Raw genomic sequence first — 19213 nt, forward strand, 5'->3', positions numbered from 1 at the left:
TTAGAAAGGACTTATGTGTGAAACTTTGGAAATGTGATAAGTTAAATTGTAGTGGGCAAATAATGCATGGTGGAAAAAAATGTGGACTTGTATGTCAAATTCCCCACTTTAGAGGAAGTGGCCGGCCATGATGGTATGAGATACAAAATATATGCATTTTGTATTAATATTATAATGACTACATGGTTTTATAATAGGAAATAAGTAATAAAAGAAACAAAAAAGAAGAAGAAGAAGAAAAGGGTGAAAAGAACAAGGTTGTCCATCCTTGTTCTTGATAGCCGAAAGTTAGAAAAAAAAAAAGGGGAGGAGAGAATTTTTCAGCTGAAATTTCTTTGTTCATTGGAAGGGTGAGGTGAGGGGATAGCTTATTGCATGTTTGCTTTAGGGGCTGATTTCCTCAAGAAACTTGCTAAGGGAAAGGGGGAATGTAGTAAGAAGAAAGGGAAGGAGCTTGCACAAGGCTAGGCTCGGAATGGGATTCGACTGGTACGTTGCTATTCTTTTGGTTGGTAAGTGAAATGAAATAAAATTTGATGATTTTGGATTATTGAGTAAGTTGTTATAGCATGCAACCCCCATGCATGATTCTCGGTTTTTGGCTTGAGTTTATGAGATGAATAGTTGGGTTGTTGATGACCAAAATCATGTGTTTTGTGGTGAGCAAATATGAATTTTTGTTGCTACCTTAATGTCCAAAATTTTGGGTTTTTATATTGTTCAAACAAGAATTATAGCTGCTGATTTATTGTTCCAATGTAAGCAAATTTATGCTGTTCAAATATGAATTTCTATTGTTGTTTTATGACCTAAATTGATTATTTCCATGCTGTTGCCGTAAGGTACTTAAACCTTTACACTTTCGGTTTTATCTTTAAATTTACTAGCAAACATGATAAATTTTTGCATGAAGGAAATGGTTGTTGTTTCATGTTCTTTTGATGAAAAATGGAAGATAGGTGAAGTTATAGGTATGTGATGATTGATTTGTGATATGCATGTTTAAATAACATGCATGCAAGGTATGTGTGAAAGAGTGATTTGGAAATAAATCTGCTTGGGACAGCAGCAGTAATGTGATTTTGGAAAATCACCATAAATTGTGGGAGTTAAGTTAGAAGCATAATAAATTATATAATTAAAGCTTAATGAGTCTAGTTTCTTATAAAAGAAACCATGTAAGCAAAAGAATTACCGATAATGAGATATTTGAAATGATGTGGGACAGGGTCAGAATGACTTCTAGATCCTCTGTTCTGTCTTTATAAAATCATTATAAATTGTACGAAAATGGTCATAAGATGAAATTTATATGCTTAGACTCCTTAATGAGTCTAACTTGAAATGAAAAAAATGAGAACATATTTTGAATTCTGTTGAATGAGAAATTTGATTCGTAGTGAGGAGTGGTCAGATTAGTCAAACAATGAAACAGGGGAAATTTTAAGAAAAATCTGTTATTGATTAGCCAAGTCAAAAATTCTGAAAATTTTATGGATGGAAGATATATGAGTCTATTTTCAGGGAAAATTAATGGAACGTGATTTGGAGTTTCGTAGATCCAGTTATAAATGATTTAGTGACTGTTGTTCAGGAAGACAGCTTGCAGTGAAATTTTGATTATGTGGTAAACATTGACAAAAAATTGTTAATGAGTTGCTTATTGATTTTTTATAAGCTTACTATGATTAGTAGGTGTGAAAGTCGAATATATTATATATATATATATATTATATTTTGAAAGTGATGCTCGAATAGTCGAATAATGACTAGTTTAAAATCTTTGAATTGAAGCTCAAGAGCATAGTGGGGCAAAATTCGGATAAGGGAAAAGAGAAAGTAATTGAATAGCTGTTGTAATCGTTCGACAACATTCAAGGTAAGTTCTTAAGTGTTTAAGCTTGATTCCTTTTTATATGCCTAAGAGTTAAATTAATATGGTAAAGGGAATGTAAATTTTATTTAGTTAATGTGCCGAATATGTAATGATTTAAGGCTATAAGCCGATTATGGCTATTATGCCTAAGTTGAATTGGATTTGGAAATTTGATGCACTAAATGAGTGTTACAACGAATAAACTATGCCGTATATGTGCTGGTGGAGATATCACGATTTGTGATTATTGAATATCTAAAGGAAACCATGATGTGTATAAAATTATTATATTTAGTCCGTTGTGGTAGCCGAAGGTGGCTTGGTACTAAAGTGATTAAATGTGAACTTCGATGGGGTAAACTATTAAAAGTATGGTGCTATAAGACTATGGGCTAATACGATATGTGGATTCGTTCCGTATAGTAAATTATTCAGGTACGAACAACCTAATAAAGTACATATGAATTAAATGAATTTGATGATTGATGTGAATCGAACGTATAAGAAATGGTTTCATGTTTATGTTCAACTATGAGACCTTGTGTTAAATCGACAATCAAATTCTTTCAAATAAATTAAGTTGGTCAGGTATGCGATATGTACTTATGCATGTTAAATCGATTGGAATTGAATTACGAATGTGAATTGAGAAGCATAGGTAAAAATGCCTATATGTGAGTAAGGGTAAAACCATCGTAAATTATTGATAAGGACGGACTATGTGCAGAACCATCTTATAATTACTAATTTGAAAGGTTGTGTACGAATCAGAGAGCAATATGAACATATTAGATGAATTGTGACCTTTTGGTTCTACTGGAATTAAGTTGTGTGATAAATAATTTATGTATATGACTTATAGTCGAATGGTCACTATGGGTTAAGTTTGAATGGTGAAATGGATGTGTGATATTTATGTATGACTTTTGAACCGAAATGTAAATGATGGTGTTCATATAGAGCTTATATCCGAATGTAGCAAATGACTACTAATGTGATATATTGAATGAGATGTATTAATATATGATTTAATATGCATGATATTTGATGTGTATCCAGGCTTAAAGACCCGCAGGCTATATGCTGGAATTATATCCGGGATAAATCCCGCAGGCCTAGTGCTGGTATTATATTTGGGCCTTTATGCCTAGTAGGCTTTGTGCCGGTGATGTGTATTCGGGCCTTCATGCCTAGTAGGCTATGATGCTGGTGGAATACTATTCGGGCCTTTGAGCCTAGCATGCTATAATGCCGGTGAGATACTATTCGGGCTTTCAATATAGGGCCTCGAGCCTAACAGGCGAAATGTCGGTGAATGAATAAAAGTCTAAGGTTAAGGCACCCCGTATTAGATTGACAAATGAATACATTCAATACATTAAGTGAGCCAGGTACGCACTATGTACTCATATGTGAGTTCGATTTGAATGGAATCACAAGTGTATAATGTAATACATATGTGAATAAATGTTATAATTATAGCTATGACCATGATACATTCGGTCAAGGTGTGAAAGTAAGTGAGAGCATTTGATTTATTTATGTTATATGAATTCAGATTAAATATTATAAGAATGTTGAATGTGCAGTATGTGCTTGTGTATATTCGGCCAAATGGTAATATATCTAGAAAATGGGCTTTTGAGAAATTGAATAATCGAAGTATAATTGCGTTTGTTTGTTTGCATTTCTTAAAACTTACTAAGCTTATGAAAGCTTATTCCATTGTTACATTCCTCTGTTTTATAGATTGTTGGCTCCAGTTACTTGCTCGGGTTGGAGTTTGCCGGAGATATTATCACACTGACGAGCTCACGCTAATGGTGTAAGTAAATCCTAGTATTTCGAGTCTATGGCATGTATAGGGTTTTAATGTTTTGGACCTCGTAAGCCCATATATGGGACACATTGCATGTGAAAAGAAAAAATTTAAATTGATTGAAATTTTTCGACACGGTTTTTGTGTGATTGACTGAGTTTAAGTCGGGTAACACCTCGAACCCTGTTCCGACGAGGGATATGGGCGAGGGGTGTTACACAATCACATGTGTCTATCAATGAGAATTTCCCAGATAAGCACTTATTTGTGGTGAGTAGAATTCATGAAACACCTTGGTTTGCTGATTTTGCTAATTATCTTGCATGTGGAATAAATCCTCGAGAATTGACATACCAAAAAAGGAATAAATTCCTTCATGATAGTCGATATTATTTCTGAGATTACCCGTTCTTGTTTAAACTGTGTGCAGATAATATAATCCGAAAGTGTGTAGCTGAAAGTGAGATTGCTGAGATCTTACATCATTACCATTCATCTCCAAGTGGGGGACACTTTGGTGGTGCACATACCGCAGCAAAGATTTTGCAAGCAGGTTTTTTTTATCCTACACTATTTAAAGATGCTTATGCTTATGTGAAGAACTGTGCTAGGTGCCAAAGGAGCGGAAACATATCATGGAGGAATGAGATGCCCTTAACAAACATTTTGGAGATTGAATTATTCGACGTATGGGGCATTGACTTCTTAGGATCGTTTCCTTCTTTATATGTGAACAAATACATCTTAGTTGCTGTGGATTATGTGTCCAAGTGGGTTGAAGCTGAAGCATATTCTACAAATGATGCTAAGGTAGTCATGCGATTCCTACATAAGCATGTGTTTACATGATTTGGGACACCAATAGCTATTACTATTGATGAAGGTTCTCACTTTGTGAAAAAATGGCTTAAGTGGTTGCTTGACAAATATGATGTGAAACAAAAGATTGCTACTACTTATCACCCTCAGTCTAATAGGCAAGTTGAAAGAGTGAACTGTGAGATCAAATGTATCCTTGAAAAGGTAGTATGCCCTAGCAAGAAAATATTGGCCTCGAAGGCTTGATGACGCATTATGGGCCTATCGAACATCATTTAAGACACTGTTAGGAATGACTCCTTATCGGTTGGTTTTTGGAAAGGCGTGTCATTTGCCATTAGAGTAGGAGAATAGAGCTCACTGGGCTTTGAAGAAATTGAACTTTGATCTTAAGCAAGCCGGTGGTCGAAGGATGTTACAACTAGATGAGTTGGAAGAGTTGAGGTTGTTTTCTTATGAGAATGCCAAAATGTGTAAAGAAAGATAAAAAAAATGGCATGACAGTCATATACGAGCTCGTGAGTTTAAAGAAGGTCAGAAGGTTTTATTGTTCAATTCAAGGCTAAAGTTATTTCCTAGGAAGTTGAAATCCCCATGGAAAGGACCTTATACCATCTATCGAGTTCACCCTTATGGAGCTGTTGAATTATACGACAATCACGGAGGTACGTTTAAAGTTAATGCGCAACATCTCAAACATTATTGGGATGGTGAAGTTGAGCGAGTTGAATCCTCGTTCAAATTAGCAGACCCTTGATTTTTCACAAACTTGTTTTGTAAATAAATAATTAGGATTTATTTTCTTAATTTAGTACATTTAATTAATTCTGTCTAAGGAGATTGAAACTTAAGCAGGACCGCTCTGACCCCTCCAACCTTTCCTAGGAATTAATTTAATGTAATTTATTGAGAAGAAATTTTCTAATTAAGATTTAAAATTTCTTTTAGTGTCATTTGTTTTGTTTAAATTTTTATGTTGATAAAGGGGGTCAAATTTGGCCCAAGTACTAATCAGTTTCTTTAGTAAGATACAGTCTGAATTTGAGGTCCAAGACAGCAAAAAGAGGAAAAATTCCACACTTATTGCCGCCACTTCCATTGATTGCCACCCAAGTAACCCTAATGTAGCTAAGTTTTTGCTACATGTTGCCCTAAATTTTCCCTATATAAACCCCTCTTCATTCTACTATTTTTCATATCCCTCAAAGAAATTTGCTTAAACCCCAAAAAACCCTAAACTTTTCTCTTGTGCCATCAACCTCATATCCCAAAAGAAACCCTAGTTCTTTTCCCATTTCCCCAAAATCTCTTATTTCTGTCGCAAAGAAATCACTGAGGCAGCAACGTCCCTGTCACACGTAGCCGTTATCGCTACCACACACCACCATTGCTATCGCATGTTGCCTTTGTCGTTGTAACCTCTTCACTGTTGCAAGGTTTACTGAGCAAGTCCTACCCACCTGCTGATTTCTCTTCTTCCCCTGTAAGTAGAACTTTGCCGAATTTTCGGGAAAATACCATGTCTCACAAAAGAATTAGATCGTCAAAGACTACTCTTGAAAACCTGATTATGATCGATGAATAAGTGAAAGAGAGATTTGATTCAATTTTCAAGCATCAACCTATGATGCTGAAAAAAGGTTTTAACTTGAAGAGTAATGATTTGATGGTTGTCCCTGTGCCAATTAGAAAGACAATCAATGCTCTCAAGTGGGAATGACTTTGTGATGCTCGTTTACTTCCCGATGATGAACTAGTGCCACTAAGGTCATCGTTCGGAAGAAAAAGGTACCTCTTACCTCTAAGTCCTTCAATGATTAGTTTAACTTACCTGATGTTGAAGAAGATGAGTACTACCCTTTGATGAGCAATATCAATTAGGATTTTCTTCAACAAGTGCTTGATGTTGTAACAAATCTGGGATCCCAATAGATTATAAGAAAGTATGGGAGCCATTCTTGCCGAAAGGAATACCTAAAACCAGTAGCAAAGGTATGGTTTTATTTTGTTCGCTACAGTTTAATGCCTATCTCACACAGTTCCACCATCTCGATGGAACGAATGCTCTTGTGTATGCAATCTTGACAAAAAAGTCCATTAATGTTGGGAAAATTATTCTCAAGGAAATTTATGGCTGTGCTAAAAAGAAGACAAGAAGTGCTTATTTCCTATCATTAATCACTTCACTTTGCTTAAGGGCTCGTGTTAAAAAAGAAGCGAATTTGAAGGGGCAATATGTCCAATGATGCATTACAAGTCATGATCTAGAAAGGTTAATAGAGAAGATGCATGAGTTGAATCAAGGTGAGCAAGAAGAACCAACTGAGCCAGGTACTCAGGAGCCAACAAATGAAACTAAAACTGAATCAGTTTCAATCACAAAAGAAGAAGAATCTGATAAGGAACCAGTTGAAGACCCTGAACCAAGGGTTGAGCCAGAAGAAGAACCAGTTAAGCTAAATGTTGAACCTGAATATACAACTCCCTTGCTGACTGCTGCAAGTACTTCAAGGAAATCAGAGCTGTCAATGTTGATGGATATGTGCAAGTTAATGCATAATCAACAACAAACTTACAGGAAATATGAAAAAATTAGAGATGATTCGATTCGAAATACTTTTAAGAATATCTCTAACACTTTTGTTCCTGAGTTCCTAAATGCTATCTTTGAGACATGGATGGACGATATTGATTATACAAGCGGAGAAGGAGCTAAAGAAGACAAGGGGAATGAGTCAAAAGAATAAAAGGGGGGATTCTTGTCTTTTTATTTATTTATTTTAGGTATTTAGGAATTTGTTTCTTTAGTAACTCAGATTTAATTTCTGCAAAATGAAACATAGCAAGCATGAATAAATGCTTCCTTTAGAAAAAAAAACACTAAGTGATGTTGTAATGGGAATGAACATGTCTAGGATTGGATTATAAGGAAAGACTTGGTATTTAAGCAGTCTTAATGACTCACCTCTCTTTCTTTTTAACCCTACCTGGTGTTTAGTTTTCATTCATTACCTTGTTCTTGGAATGAGGACATTGCTTCTTTTTAAAGGGGGTAAGGTAAATAATTTTTACTGCTCAAATTTTCAAGTATGTTTCAATTATTTCTTTCATGAGTATGTTTTAATAAATGAATGTTTAGAGAAATTCTTTATTAATAAGATAGCTTGTATGCAAGCATGAATGATGATTTTATCTAAATGACTGTATGTTATCATGAAGAACAAAATGATTGTATGATCTAAGTCTTCAGTAATGTTTGCCATGAAAACTTAGTTTCTTTTAAGATTAGACATGCATGAAGGTTTATATCTTTAGAATTGACTTAGTAACTTTCTTGAGGCGAAATCCTAGGAGACATAAAAATCTAAAATGATATAGGCACCATTTTCTTTGGATCGTTTGAGCCTTTTCAAGCCCACCTTATGATTTTAGATCATTGAAACTATAATTTTTAGCTTAAAGGCATGTTTATTGCAATGAACCTACATTACAAGCCATATTACCATGTTTTTAAGTTATCCTAATTTTGTGCACCTATCTTAACTTAAGTTGTATTGGTAATCAACATTTGAGGAGATTTTCGCTCATGCTTATAAAAAAAAAAAAGAGGGCGAAGAAAAGTTTGCTTGGTCTTCAAAAAGGAAAAAAATGGATGAGCTTAAGTTCAAAATAAGTTTAGGGGTGTTCCAAAGGTTCATGTAAAGAAAAAGGTTGTATTACGAGAAAACCAAGACAAAGTTAAAGGTCAAGATCTTGAAACTGAAATATCCCATCTCTTAAAATCCCTACCTTTGACCGAGCCCCGTTACAACCTTATTAAAGACCTATTGATTTGATGATTATGTCAACTACATCAGTGGAGAGGAAGTCTTAAGTTCAACATATGAAGATTATAAATAAGCCCTATGATTGTTTTGCTTGATTGATGAGAAATTGTGTTGAATGAAAGAATATTATCTATGGCTGTGACGTATATACATACTATGATTCATGTTGGCATACCTTGAAACTTAGTATAAAATTTTCAAAATGGTTGCATATGAATTACTTACTAATGAAGAAGATCGATGAGCATGAATTTATTAATACATGATTATGGGGCAATGATTGATGCTTCTTACACTTTTAGCAATTTTGCTTTAGCGAGACCTTGTACTGTGCATGAACATTACTTGGGAAGAGCAATGATTTAAGTTTGGGGGTGTGTAAACTAAAAAATATATAGGATTTTTCCTATATAAATTATCACCTTTTACTTAAATTTGTTGTTAAAACCAAGTAATTGTTTAATAAATTAATGAAATATGTGAAAATATGAAAACAGGACATAGAAATTATTAAAATGTGATTTTAAGCTTTATTATATAGTTTTCATGCATAAAAATGACTTATTTTATATTAAATTGAGCATATTATATTTTTATGAGATAAAGTGGGCCATGCATGAATAAATTAAATAATAAAATATAAATTTATATTTAATAATTCATTTTAAAATATTTCATTAATAATTTGGGTTTTAATTAATTTAATTAAGTTGGTAAAATTTAATTCTTTGGTTCTCTAACTTATTGATTTATTTTTGGACAGGTCTGAGAGCTTTAATTTGATTACAAAATTGTCTAAATGGAGGGCCATGTCAGCCAAAAATTCGACTAAATATGGAGCTTCATAAACCATCTTTTGGTTTAATTACATAAGGTCCTTGAAGAGTTGAAGAAATCAGATATTTGCCCAAAGATTTTCTGGTGACCGAGTCTTAGTCCTGAGTTGTTGTGGCACTCAAATTGACAAAGAATCAAGCAAAATCATCCACATTCCCTTAATTCATGGCCGACCACCCTTGGAAGGAGTTTTGAAAATGGAAACTTCTATTTTTAGCAAACTAGCTCCCATGCCTAACCTATAAATAAGAGCCCCTTTCTCATTTTTTCAATCGTCCCTCATCCTTCATTCATCCCTCACTCATTTATCATTTTCTCTTCTCTCTCAATTCTCTTACCCTTCTTAGCCCTCACACCTATCATCATCTTTGCATAAATATTTTGAGCAAATTAGCCTTTTAAAGAACCCTTGGTCGGCCACCTCGGAGAGCCATAAGAAAAGGAGCAAAGCGAAGGAATGAAGGAGCCCTCATCAGTCATAGTATTGGGTGACAGCCACTCTGAATTGAGTTTAATCTTTCTTACTTTAATTTAATTCAAGAATGTTTGCTATGTGTTCTTTTACTTTAATTTAATTCAAGAATGTTTGCTATGTGTTCTTTGTTCTTGTTTACAACAATGATAGCTTAATTTTATTTAAGCTAGGATGGTTGCTTTGATTTAATAATAATTATTTGGTTCATGCTTATAATATTTGTGCCTCAATCGATCATGTTTTCAATTAAAATAAAGTCTGTATTTCGTTCATATGTGATTGAAATACACCTGAATTAGCTGAACGATCCTAACCAGACGGCGGCTAATGGACACATAATTGAAATGTGCATGCTCAATTTAGATCCTAACCCAATTAAATCACAGGTTGCATAACATCCCTAACTAGGCTCTGTTATCTGCATAGTTTTTAGATTTGTGTGATTAAACTGTTTCAAACCTAACACGTCCCTATTACCTCGCATGAATACTAAGAAACCCTTAGTAAATAAGGATCAATAAAATGCGTATTTACTAAGTAAAGGATTCCGAAAGGACCTAACGTGGTTTCCAAACTCATGAAAGATCCAGTTGCCATGGAATGTTTTTCCGGATATTGATATGTATGTTGATAATAATTTGAGTTTAATTAAAGTAATTGTCCTAGCTTATTTATATTATAATTGTTGCTTATTGTGTTAATTCTGCTAAAATCTATCTCATTCATATAGTTTGCATACTTAGGATAAATTGCATTAGGGATCATTGTATTTAGTTTCATATACTTAAATTTTCATCACTTCTAAATTATATTGTTTTTATTTATCAAATTGTTAATAAACTTTTACAAATTAAGTGACTTAGCACAACTACAATCCCTGTAGAGACGATAACTCGATACTTGCTTATTACTTGATAACGACTGTGTACACTTGCACAAACCCGAGCGTTACAGTTGCCCCTAATGTGGCCTAGTACTAGATGGAGGCTACGGAGTGGATTATGGATGACTTAGATTGTGACAGCCCTAACGTGACCCTAGTCGGAAAGCGGTTTCGGGACCGCTAAACCGAGTCACCAAATTATTTGAATGTGATATTTATTGTCTAAAATATGTGAATATGAATGTGTGAAAATTTTTAAGCTTCGATTTAGTTAATTGCATGTGAATGGAGTACATAGGACTTATGTGAGAAAATTTAGAAATGTGCTAGGCAAATGTAAAGTGGCCTAATAATGCATGTTATAGAAATGGTGGGTTTGCATGTCAAATTGCCCAATATTTGAGCTAATGGCCGGCCATGCTATGAGTGGAAACATGTCACAAACATGTTATGTAGTGATGTATGTTAGGAACAATAAAATAATGAGTATGGGTAATAAAGAAATGGAAAAGGAAAAGAATGGTGAGATTGTTTCTCCCCTCCCATTGCCGTGAATGTAAGGAAGAAAACAAAAAAAGTGTCCATCTTTTCTCATTTCTCTTGGCCGAATGTTCTAAGGAAGAAAGAAAAACAAGTTGTGTTCTTTAGTTCTTCTTGGCCGGATTGAAAGGAAGAAGAAGGGAGTGAAGCAATCGGTCATCTTAGGTCACTATTAAGGTAAGGAAGTTTGTACTAGCTCTTGAAATTTTAGTTGATATTGAGTGAGATATCAAGTGATTTTTGTAAACCATGACAAAATTTTGATTTTAGATTGAGTAAGGTTTTTGACTATGGTAGTTAATAATGGTGAGTTTTGTTGTTTCATGTTAAAGTTAGGTGAATAATGATGATGGATGAGTGTTTGAACCATAGAAAGAATTCCGCTACCTTGTTATGAACTAGGGCCGAATGTGAGTTGGTTGTGGTTGAATATTGCATGCTTGGTAGAATGGTGGATGAAAGTGCCGAATGTGGTCTTTGGTTTAGCATGAAGTGATAATAAAGGTTTAAAAGATAGCTTAGGTTAACTGATACTCACTAATGAGTTCGAATGGAAGCTTTGTTAAGTGTGAAATGAGTGGCCGAGAGAGAGAATTATGGACTATTGCCGAATGTATGTTGGATTGATAGAGTATCCAAATTGATTTTATGTGTGTATGCATGACCGAATATAATCGACCACATGAATGAGTACATAGGTTGATGTGTATGTTCGGCCATAGGTAAACATATTGATGGCTTTATCTTGACTTAGAAAATTTGGCTAAGGTGAATATTGGCTAATGTGTTGAGTTGATTCATGATTTCATATGTATGTGACTTTAGTGTCTAATGTATATATATGGGCTAAGTACCTTGAGTTCCTCTTTTGATGCTCAAATGATTAAATCAATTTATTTGTTAAATTAAGCTCAAGAGCAAAGGGGAACTAAATCCGATAAAGGGAAGGAAAAAGTGGTCGAATAGCCATCGAAATCGTTTGACAACATCCGAGGTAAGTTTTCGAGTAATGGAACTTAGATTATGATTTGATTAGATCATGCTCTTTGTATGTGGCTAATGAGCCGAAATTGCAAGTGTGATAAGTGTCTTGTGTTTGAGCTTTGCTAATGAAAATGAAATATGGATGTGTCATGATTTATTGATAAATGTGCATGGTTATTCAAATGATGTCCGGGCTAAGTCCCGAAGGCTTTGTGCTAAGTGACTATATCCGGACTAGGATCCGAAGGCATTTATGCGAGTTACTAAATCCGGGTTAAGTCCCGAAGGCATTTATGCGAGTTACTAAATCCGGGTTAAGTCCCGAAGGCGTATATGCGAGTTGCTATAACCGGGCTATGTCCCGAAGGCGTTTGAACGAGTAGCTATATCCGGTTAAATTCCGAAGGTACGTGATTCGAGAATGAGCAATCTTGCTGTAAAATTTCAGTTAATACGCTTGTAAAATCCCAACAATGAGGTATGTTTCGTATGTGCATTGGAATAGTTGATTCCCTTCGAATAATATTCACTCAGTCGAGTAATGAGCTTCCGGTATTTGGCTAAGATGATCCCTTATGTATGAATATAGGGGTTGGAATGTGAAGTAGGAATGATTTGAGAATATGTATATATGGAATTATTAGTTTAGTTATATGAATGCTATACTTCTGATGTGCTTAAATTCTTTGCTCAAAACTTACTAAGCATTTAACGCTTACTCCGTTTCTTTGATTCTCTATTTTATAGATTTTGGTTCGTCAGCTATCGGACTCGGGATTTTTGAAGTCGAAGTCGCCCACACTATCAAAGCTCCTTTTGGTATATTTTTGGTTGAACTTTGAAATGGCATGTATAGGACTACCCTTTTGTTGTAGGTCATGTACCTTTCGGTTTTGTGTAAATTTGGATAGCCATGCGAAAATGGCTTAAGTATACTTTGATCATAGCACTATAATCGTTTTGTATGTTGTCCGTCGAGAGGTATGGAAATGTTGGTAACGGTTAGTCATGGGAATGGTTATTCATGATCACTTTTGGTATATGTAGGACAAACTCTAGTTGATCCATGGAGGATCATGAAATAGGTAAAGTTTACCTTAAAAATAGATGCTGGCAGCAGCAGTGATGTGGATGTGAAAAATCTCTAAAAATAGTAGGAATGGAATTAAATAGCGAATAAATTATGTAATCGAACCTTGATGAATCTATTTTCATAAGAAAGTAACGAAGCGCTCATATGAATAGTATATTATGAGATGTTGAAGTTTATGTGAGACAGGGCCAGAACGGATTCTGGATCCCCTGATCTGAATTTTGAAATTCATTATAAATTAACCAGAGACATTTAGAAGTCATGCCATATATGTATAGATTCCTTTTTGAGTCTAGCTTCTACAGAAATAAACGGCATCGGTATTGAAGCCCTGTACAGGGAGATATCCAAATTGTAATGCATGAAGGTCAGTGTAGTCGCACCCTGTAACAGGGGAGACTTTAACTAATAAACTGTACTAATTGGCCCGACTAAAAATTCTAGAAAAATATTTGTCGATGAACATATGGGTCTAGTTTTAGGGAAAAATTACGAAACTGATTTTCAAGTTTTGGAACTCAAGATATGATTTTTAAAGTGACAGTGATGCAGTTAGCCAACTGCCTGGAATTTTTTTTAAAATGGACTGTGAAAGCGAGTGATTTAAGTCTGCAAACCCCTCGTGTCCGACTCCGGCAACGGTCTCGGGTACGGGGTGTTACATAGATTGTACCCCTGTGTAGAAATTAAAGGGTACAGTCTCTTTGTTGCGAGACGAGGCTTATTAGTGATTGTTTACTGTTAAGGAGGGCATTTAGCCCTAACATCTAAAATGGGATTTCTTTAAGACCGCCTTCCAAGGGAAATATGTAGGAGCCAGTTATATGGCTGAGTGTGAAGCTGAATTTCTGCAATTGAGTCACTATGCACGAGGTATGGTGGCGACTGAGTATGAGCGATGTGTTCGCTTTGAGGATGGCCTCAGAGATAACCTAAGAGTCCTGATAGCTCCGCAGAGGGAGCATGATTTCTCTGCACTGGTGGAAGAGGCAAAGATCACTGAGGAAGTTAAGTGTGCCGAGCGCCAAAATCGTGATAGAGAGAGGTAAGAATAAGAGGGATTCAAAGCCCTCGAGTTCTATACTGAGGCCTAAGAAAAAGGCCAGACCTAATGGGCCAGTTTAAGCTAGGCCCTCTATTATTGCTACTGGATCGCAGCCATGTGTCGACTATGGTAAATACCATCAGGGCGAGTGTGGAAGAGGACTGAGGTTTGCTTGAGATATGGGTCATTGGATCACTGTATTAGGGAGTGTCCGTTGAGGGCCGATCAGATGCAAGCTCAGAGTACTAGTACTGTGCTGCAGCCACAGAGTGTAGCACAGCAACCACTGAGGGGCCGTGGTTAGGCTAGAGGTGGTAATGGTATGGGCCATGGGCAGAGAGCACCGAGTAGAGGTGTTGGACAGACTAAGGCGAGATAGCCTGCTCTAGTTTATGCTTCACATCACCGAGAGGACAAAGATGCTCTAGACATCATCACGGGTACTTTTCTTATTTATGATGTGCCTTACACTGCATTTATAGATATAAGATCTACTCATTTTTACAAAGCCTAGTTTGTTTTTGAAAATCTAGAGTTATCGGTTGAGAGTACCACTAGTGAGGTCACTGTACTGAGTCCATTAGGGCAACCGGTTCGGGTTAATAAATTGTTTAGAGATGTTCTTCTAGAGGTTCAAAGGACGGTATTCCTGGTTGATCTAATGGAGCTGCCATTTGGGGAGTTCAACCTAATATTGGGAATAGACTGGTTGGTCAAGCACCGCATCAGTTTGGACTGTGCGACTAAGAGGGTCGTACTGAGGACTGAGGAGGATAATAGGGTAGTTTTAATTGGAGAACTCCAAAATTATTTTTCTAATGTGATTTTTGCACTAGTAGTAGAAAAGTTGGTTCGTAAGGGATGTGAGGCATTTTTGGCCTATATAAGTGTTTTTGATTCTGGGGACTCTACTGTTAAGGACATCAGAATGGTAAATGATTTTTTGGACGTCTTTCCTGAAGAGCTACAGGGGTTACCTCTGAATTGTGAAGTGGAGTTTGGGATTGAGCTTTTTCCTGGTACAGCTCTGGTGTCTATCACTCCTTATCGGATGGCACCGAAAGAGCTTACGGAGCTTAAGGCTCAAATTCAGGAGTTGTTGGATCGTGGGTTCATCCGCCCTAGTGTGTCTTGTGGGGATCACCAGTACTGTTTGTTAAGAAAAAGGATGGATCCATGAGTATGTATATTGACTACCGGCAACTGAATAAGCTGACCATCAAGAACAAGTATCCACTTTCAAGGATTGATGATTTGTTTGACCAGTTCTGAAGGGTGTCTGTGTTCTTTAAGATTGACTTGCATTCTAGGTATCATTAGTTGAGGGTTAAGGAGGCTGATGTGCATAAGATAGCGTTTAAGACTCGTTATGGTCATTACGAGTTCCTAGTGATGCCGTTTGGACTAACTAATGCACCAACAGCTTTCATGGACTTGATGAACCAAGTATTTCAGCCCTATCTGGATCTATTTGTGGTGGTGTTCATCGATGACATATTGGTTTATTCGAGGACTGAGGATGAACATGATGAGCACCTTAGGATTATTCTTTAGATTTTGAGGGAAATTCAGCTCTATGCTAAGTTTAGCAAGTGCGAGTTCTGGTTACGTGAAGCAATATTTTTGGGTCATGTGGTATCTTCTGAGGGGATGCAAGTCGATCCTCGAAAGATAAAGGCTATTTTGGATTGGAAGCAGCATAAGGATGTGTCTGAGATTCATAGTTTTTAAGAGTTGGCAGGTTATTGTCGGTGATTTGTGGAAGGGTTCTCACTTATTGTAGCACCCTTAACTAAGTTGCTACGTAAGGGTGTACCATTTGTCTGGTCTGATGTGCAGTAAGAGAGTTTTAAGAAGCTCAAGACTGTGTTGGCTGAGGCTCCTATTCTGATACAGCTAGAATCTAGGAAGGAGTTCAGGGTTTTTAGTGATGAATCACATGTCGGTTTGGGATGTGTGTTGATGCAGGATGGTAAGGTCATAGCGTATGCATCTCTTCAGCTTAAGACACATGAGGGAAACTATCCGATGCATGATTTGGAACTGGCTGCTATGGTATTTGCACTGAAAATCTAGAGGCATTAACTGTACAGTGAGAAGTGTATCATTTACACTGATCACAAAAGCCTTAAGTATCTCCTCACTCAGAAGGAGCTGAATCTTAGGCAGCATAGGTGGGTTGAGCTGCTTAAGGATTTTGACTGTACCATTGAGTACCATTCTGGCAAGGCCAATGTGGTGGCTGATGCGTTGAGCCGTAGGGCTATGACTGATCTGAGAGCAATGTTCACTCGACTTAGCTTGTTTGACGACGGGAGTTTGTTGGCTAAGCTGCAAGTCAAACCAAATTGGATCGAGCAGATTAAGGGTAAACAGCTATAGGATGGGTCTTCGGTTCTGACAGGTTGAGAGTGGTGCTACTACCAACTTTGGATTAAACAGTGATGGTGTATTGTGCTTTCGAGGACGAATCTGTGTACTGAACAATGTGGATCTGAGACAGTCAATTCTGAGGGAAGCGCATAATAGCCATTATGCTATGCACCCTGGTGGGAATAAGATGTATCAAGACCTTCAAGAGTTGTATTGGTGGCTAGGTTTGAAGCAAGAAGTTACTGATTTTGTGGCTAGATGTTTGACATGCTAGCAGGTTAAGCTGAGCATCAGTTGCCTTCGGTTTTACTGCAGCTGGTAAAGATTTCTCTATGGAAGTGGGAACGTGTAACTATGGATTTTGTTAATGGGTTGCCTCTAACACCCACTAGGAAGGATTCAATATGGGTCATCGTGGATCGATTGACCAAGTCTGATCACTTTATATCGGTTCGTACTAATTATTCTCTGCAGAAGCTGGCAAAACTTTATATTTTAGATATAGTGAGACTGCATGGGGTATCGATTTTGATCATCTTCGATAGGGATCCTCGCTTCACGTCTCGATGGTTGGACTTCAGTATTGTGTTCCATCCTCAGACCGATGGTCAATCTGAGAGGGTGATTCAGATACTGGAGGATATGTTGAGGAACTGTGTTATTGATTTCTGAGGTAGTTGGGAGGAGTATCTGCCATTAGTGGAGTTTGCTTACAATAATAGCTTCCAGTCTAGCATTCAGATGGCACTTTACGAGGCTCTGTATGGTCGTAAGTGTCACACTCCCTTGTGTTGGATTGAGTTGGGTGATCGACGTGTTCTAGATCCTCAGTTGGTTTCTGAGACTGAGTATAAGGTCAGGTTGATTCGGGATTGACTGAAAGCAAAATCGGATAGACAAAAATCTTTTGTAGATCTGAAGAGACACGTGATGGAGTATTCTGGGGGGGACTTCATATTTCTCAAGGTCTCTCCATGGAAAAAGATCCTGAGGTTCGATTGTAAGGGCAAGCTGAGCCCTAGGTTTATTGGGTCATACCGTATTCTGAAATAAGTGGGACTAATCGCTTATCAGTTGGGGTTACCTCCAGAGCTAGACTGCATTTATGATGTGTTTCACTCTCGGTCTTGAGGCGCTACTACTCTGATCCTACGTATATTGTTCCTATTGAGGAGATTGAGGTTAGGCTAGATTTGACCTTCGAGGAGGAGCCGGTTTAGATTCTGGATCGCGACGTTAAGGTTCTAAGGAGGAAGTTCATTCCATTAGTGAAGGTGCTGTGGCGGAATCATAGCATTGAAGAGGCCACGTGGGAGCCTGACGATGCGATGCGTCAGCAGTATCCTCAACTGTTTTGATCAGGTAAATTTCGAGGCCAAAATTTTCTTTTAGGGGTAGAGTTGTAACACCCCAAATTTATTATTTTTGTTCTATTAAACTGTGACAACTAGGTATCTGCTCCAGTGGTTATGTGTTCTGGGTGTGTGTGAGAGGTCCTAAGTTCAAGCCCTAGCTTTGGAAAATTTTGGTATTTTTCTGGTTTAAGCCTCATACTAGATCAGTGCGCTTATATTGGATTAATTGTAAAACCATTTCAGAATAGGCCTGCTGGTCTGGTGGTTAGGAGGACTGTTGCTGTCCTGGAGGTCCTGTGTTCGAATCATCGCGCAAGTGAGGGAGTTTATTTTTTCTCGTTTGATTGAAAAAGTTCGGATTGTATTGAAAGATTAAGAGCGGGTGGTTAGGATGTGAAGTAGTAGGGGAGTTATCAAAATATTTTATTTTGATTTTATTTTCAAATTCATTTTTCTCTCTACTGAAAAAAATGACGTCTCTTTCTTCTCCATCCGCTATTATTCCCTTTTATTTCTCTGTCATCATCATACCATTGTTCTCTAAATCTCTATTTCACTGTTTACGGTGTTTGTTTGCTTAGGTAAGTGGTGGTGTTTCTTTATCGGCTTAGTAGGAAGTGTTTTTATTATCATTAGAAACAATTTTCCATTTCGGTATGGTGACGAAATTTGTGTTTTGGGCAGCAGCAAATCGAGAGGGTCGTTGCATTACTCTTACTGAATCGTAGTCAACCGTTCGGGTGCTGGGATAAGTAGAGAACGCTCGAATTAAACTTTTTTCATTTTGCAAGTTCAGTTTATCACGTATTAAGACTGAGTTTGGGTTTTTGGATTTTCAATTATAGGTTCTGGTGGTCTCGGGATTGGTTTGGCAGCGAATCGACATAAGGTGTGTACAGGAAAAGCAGAAAATGGGATATGGTGAAAAGCTGAAAAAGCTTTCTATCGACACCACACAGGCGTGTGGTCTCCTTTATGGTAGGCCGTGTGATGGACACGAGTGTGTGTTTGACGAGGCCAGGCCGTGCGCACATGACACGGTCGTGTGATGGCCAAGCAGGCCATGTGTGACCCACGGGCTGGACTAATATGGGCCATGTGGGCCACATGAGCGTGTGAGCCCCCACGGGTAGTCTACACGGGCATGTAGGATTCTGGGCCAGGCCGTGTGATCCACACAGCCAAGGCCAAATTGGGCCGTGTGGGCCACACAGTAGGCCACATGGGCGAGTGAGGCCATTTTACCGAAATGACTTCTAAGGTTGCATGGGTTGCCCAAGTCGACTG

General features: G+C 37.2%; 1 protein-coding gene across 1 annotated transcript; it reads left to right on the plus strand.

The window, feature by feature from the left end:
* Nucleotides 1–6799: 6799 nt before the first annotated feature.
* Nucleotides 6800–18851, plus strand: LOC128295424 (uncharacterized). Its single transcript, XM_053030989.1, has 9 exons — nt 6800–7016; nt 13967–14198; nt 14403–14497; nt 14732–15129; nt 16095–16175; nt 16603–16809; nt 16887–17021; nt 18170–18242; nt 18772–18851. Exons 1-9 carry the CDS (start codon nt 6800–6802, stop codon nt 18849–18851), a joined length of 1518 nt encoding a protein of 505 aa, XP_052886949.1.
* The last annotated feature ends 362 nt before the right edge of the window (nt 18852–19213 follow it).

The sequence above is a fragment of the Gossypium arboreum genome, chromosome 7, assembly GCF_025698485.1.
Source record: "Gossypium arboreum isolate Shixiya-1 chromosome 7, ASM2569848v2, whole genome shotgun sequence".
Taxonomy (NCBI): domain Eukaryota; kingdom Viridiplantae; phylum Streptophyta; class Magnoliopsida; order Malvales; family Malvaceae; genus Gossypium; species Gossypium arboreum.

Coding starts and splice junctions, on each gene's coding strand:
- LOC128295424 (XM_053030989.1), top strand. CDS start 6,800: ATGCATGAGTTGAATCAAGGTGAGCAAGAAGAACCAACTGAGCCAGGT. Junction 14,498..14,731: donor GCAACCACTGAGGGGCCGTG/GTTAGGCTAGAG, acceptor TTGAAAATCTAG/AGTTATCGGTTGAGAGTACC. Junction 16,176..16,602: donor TGTTGATGCAGGATGGTAAG/GTCATAGCGTAT, acceptor CGGTTCTGACAG/GTTGAGAGTGGTGCTACTAC.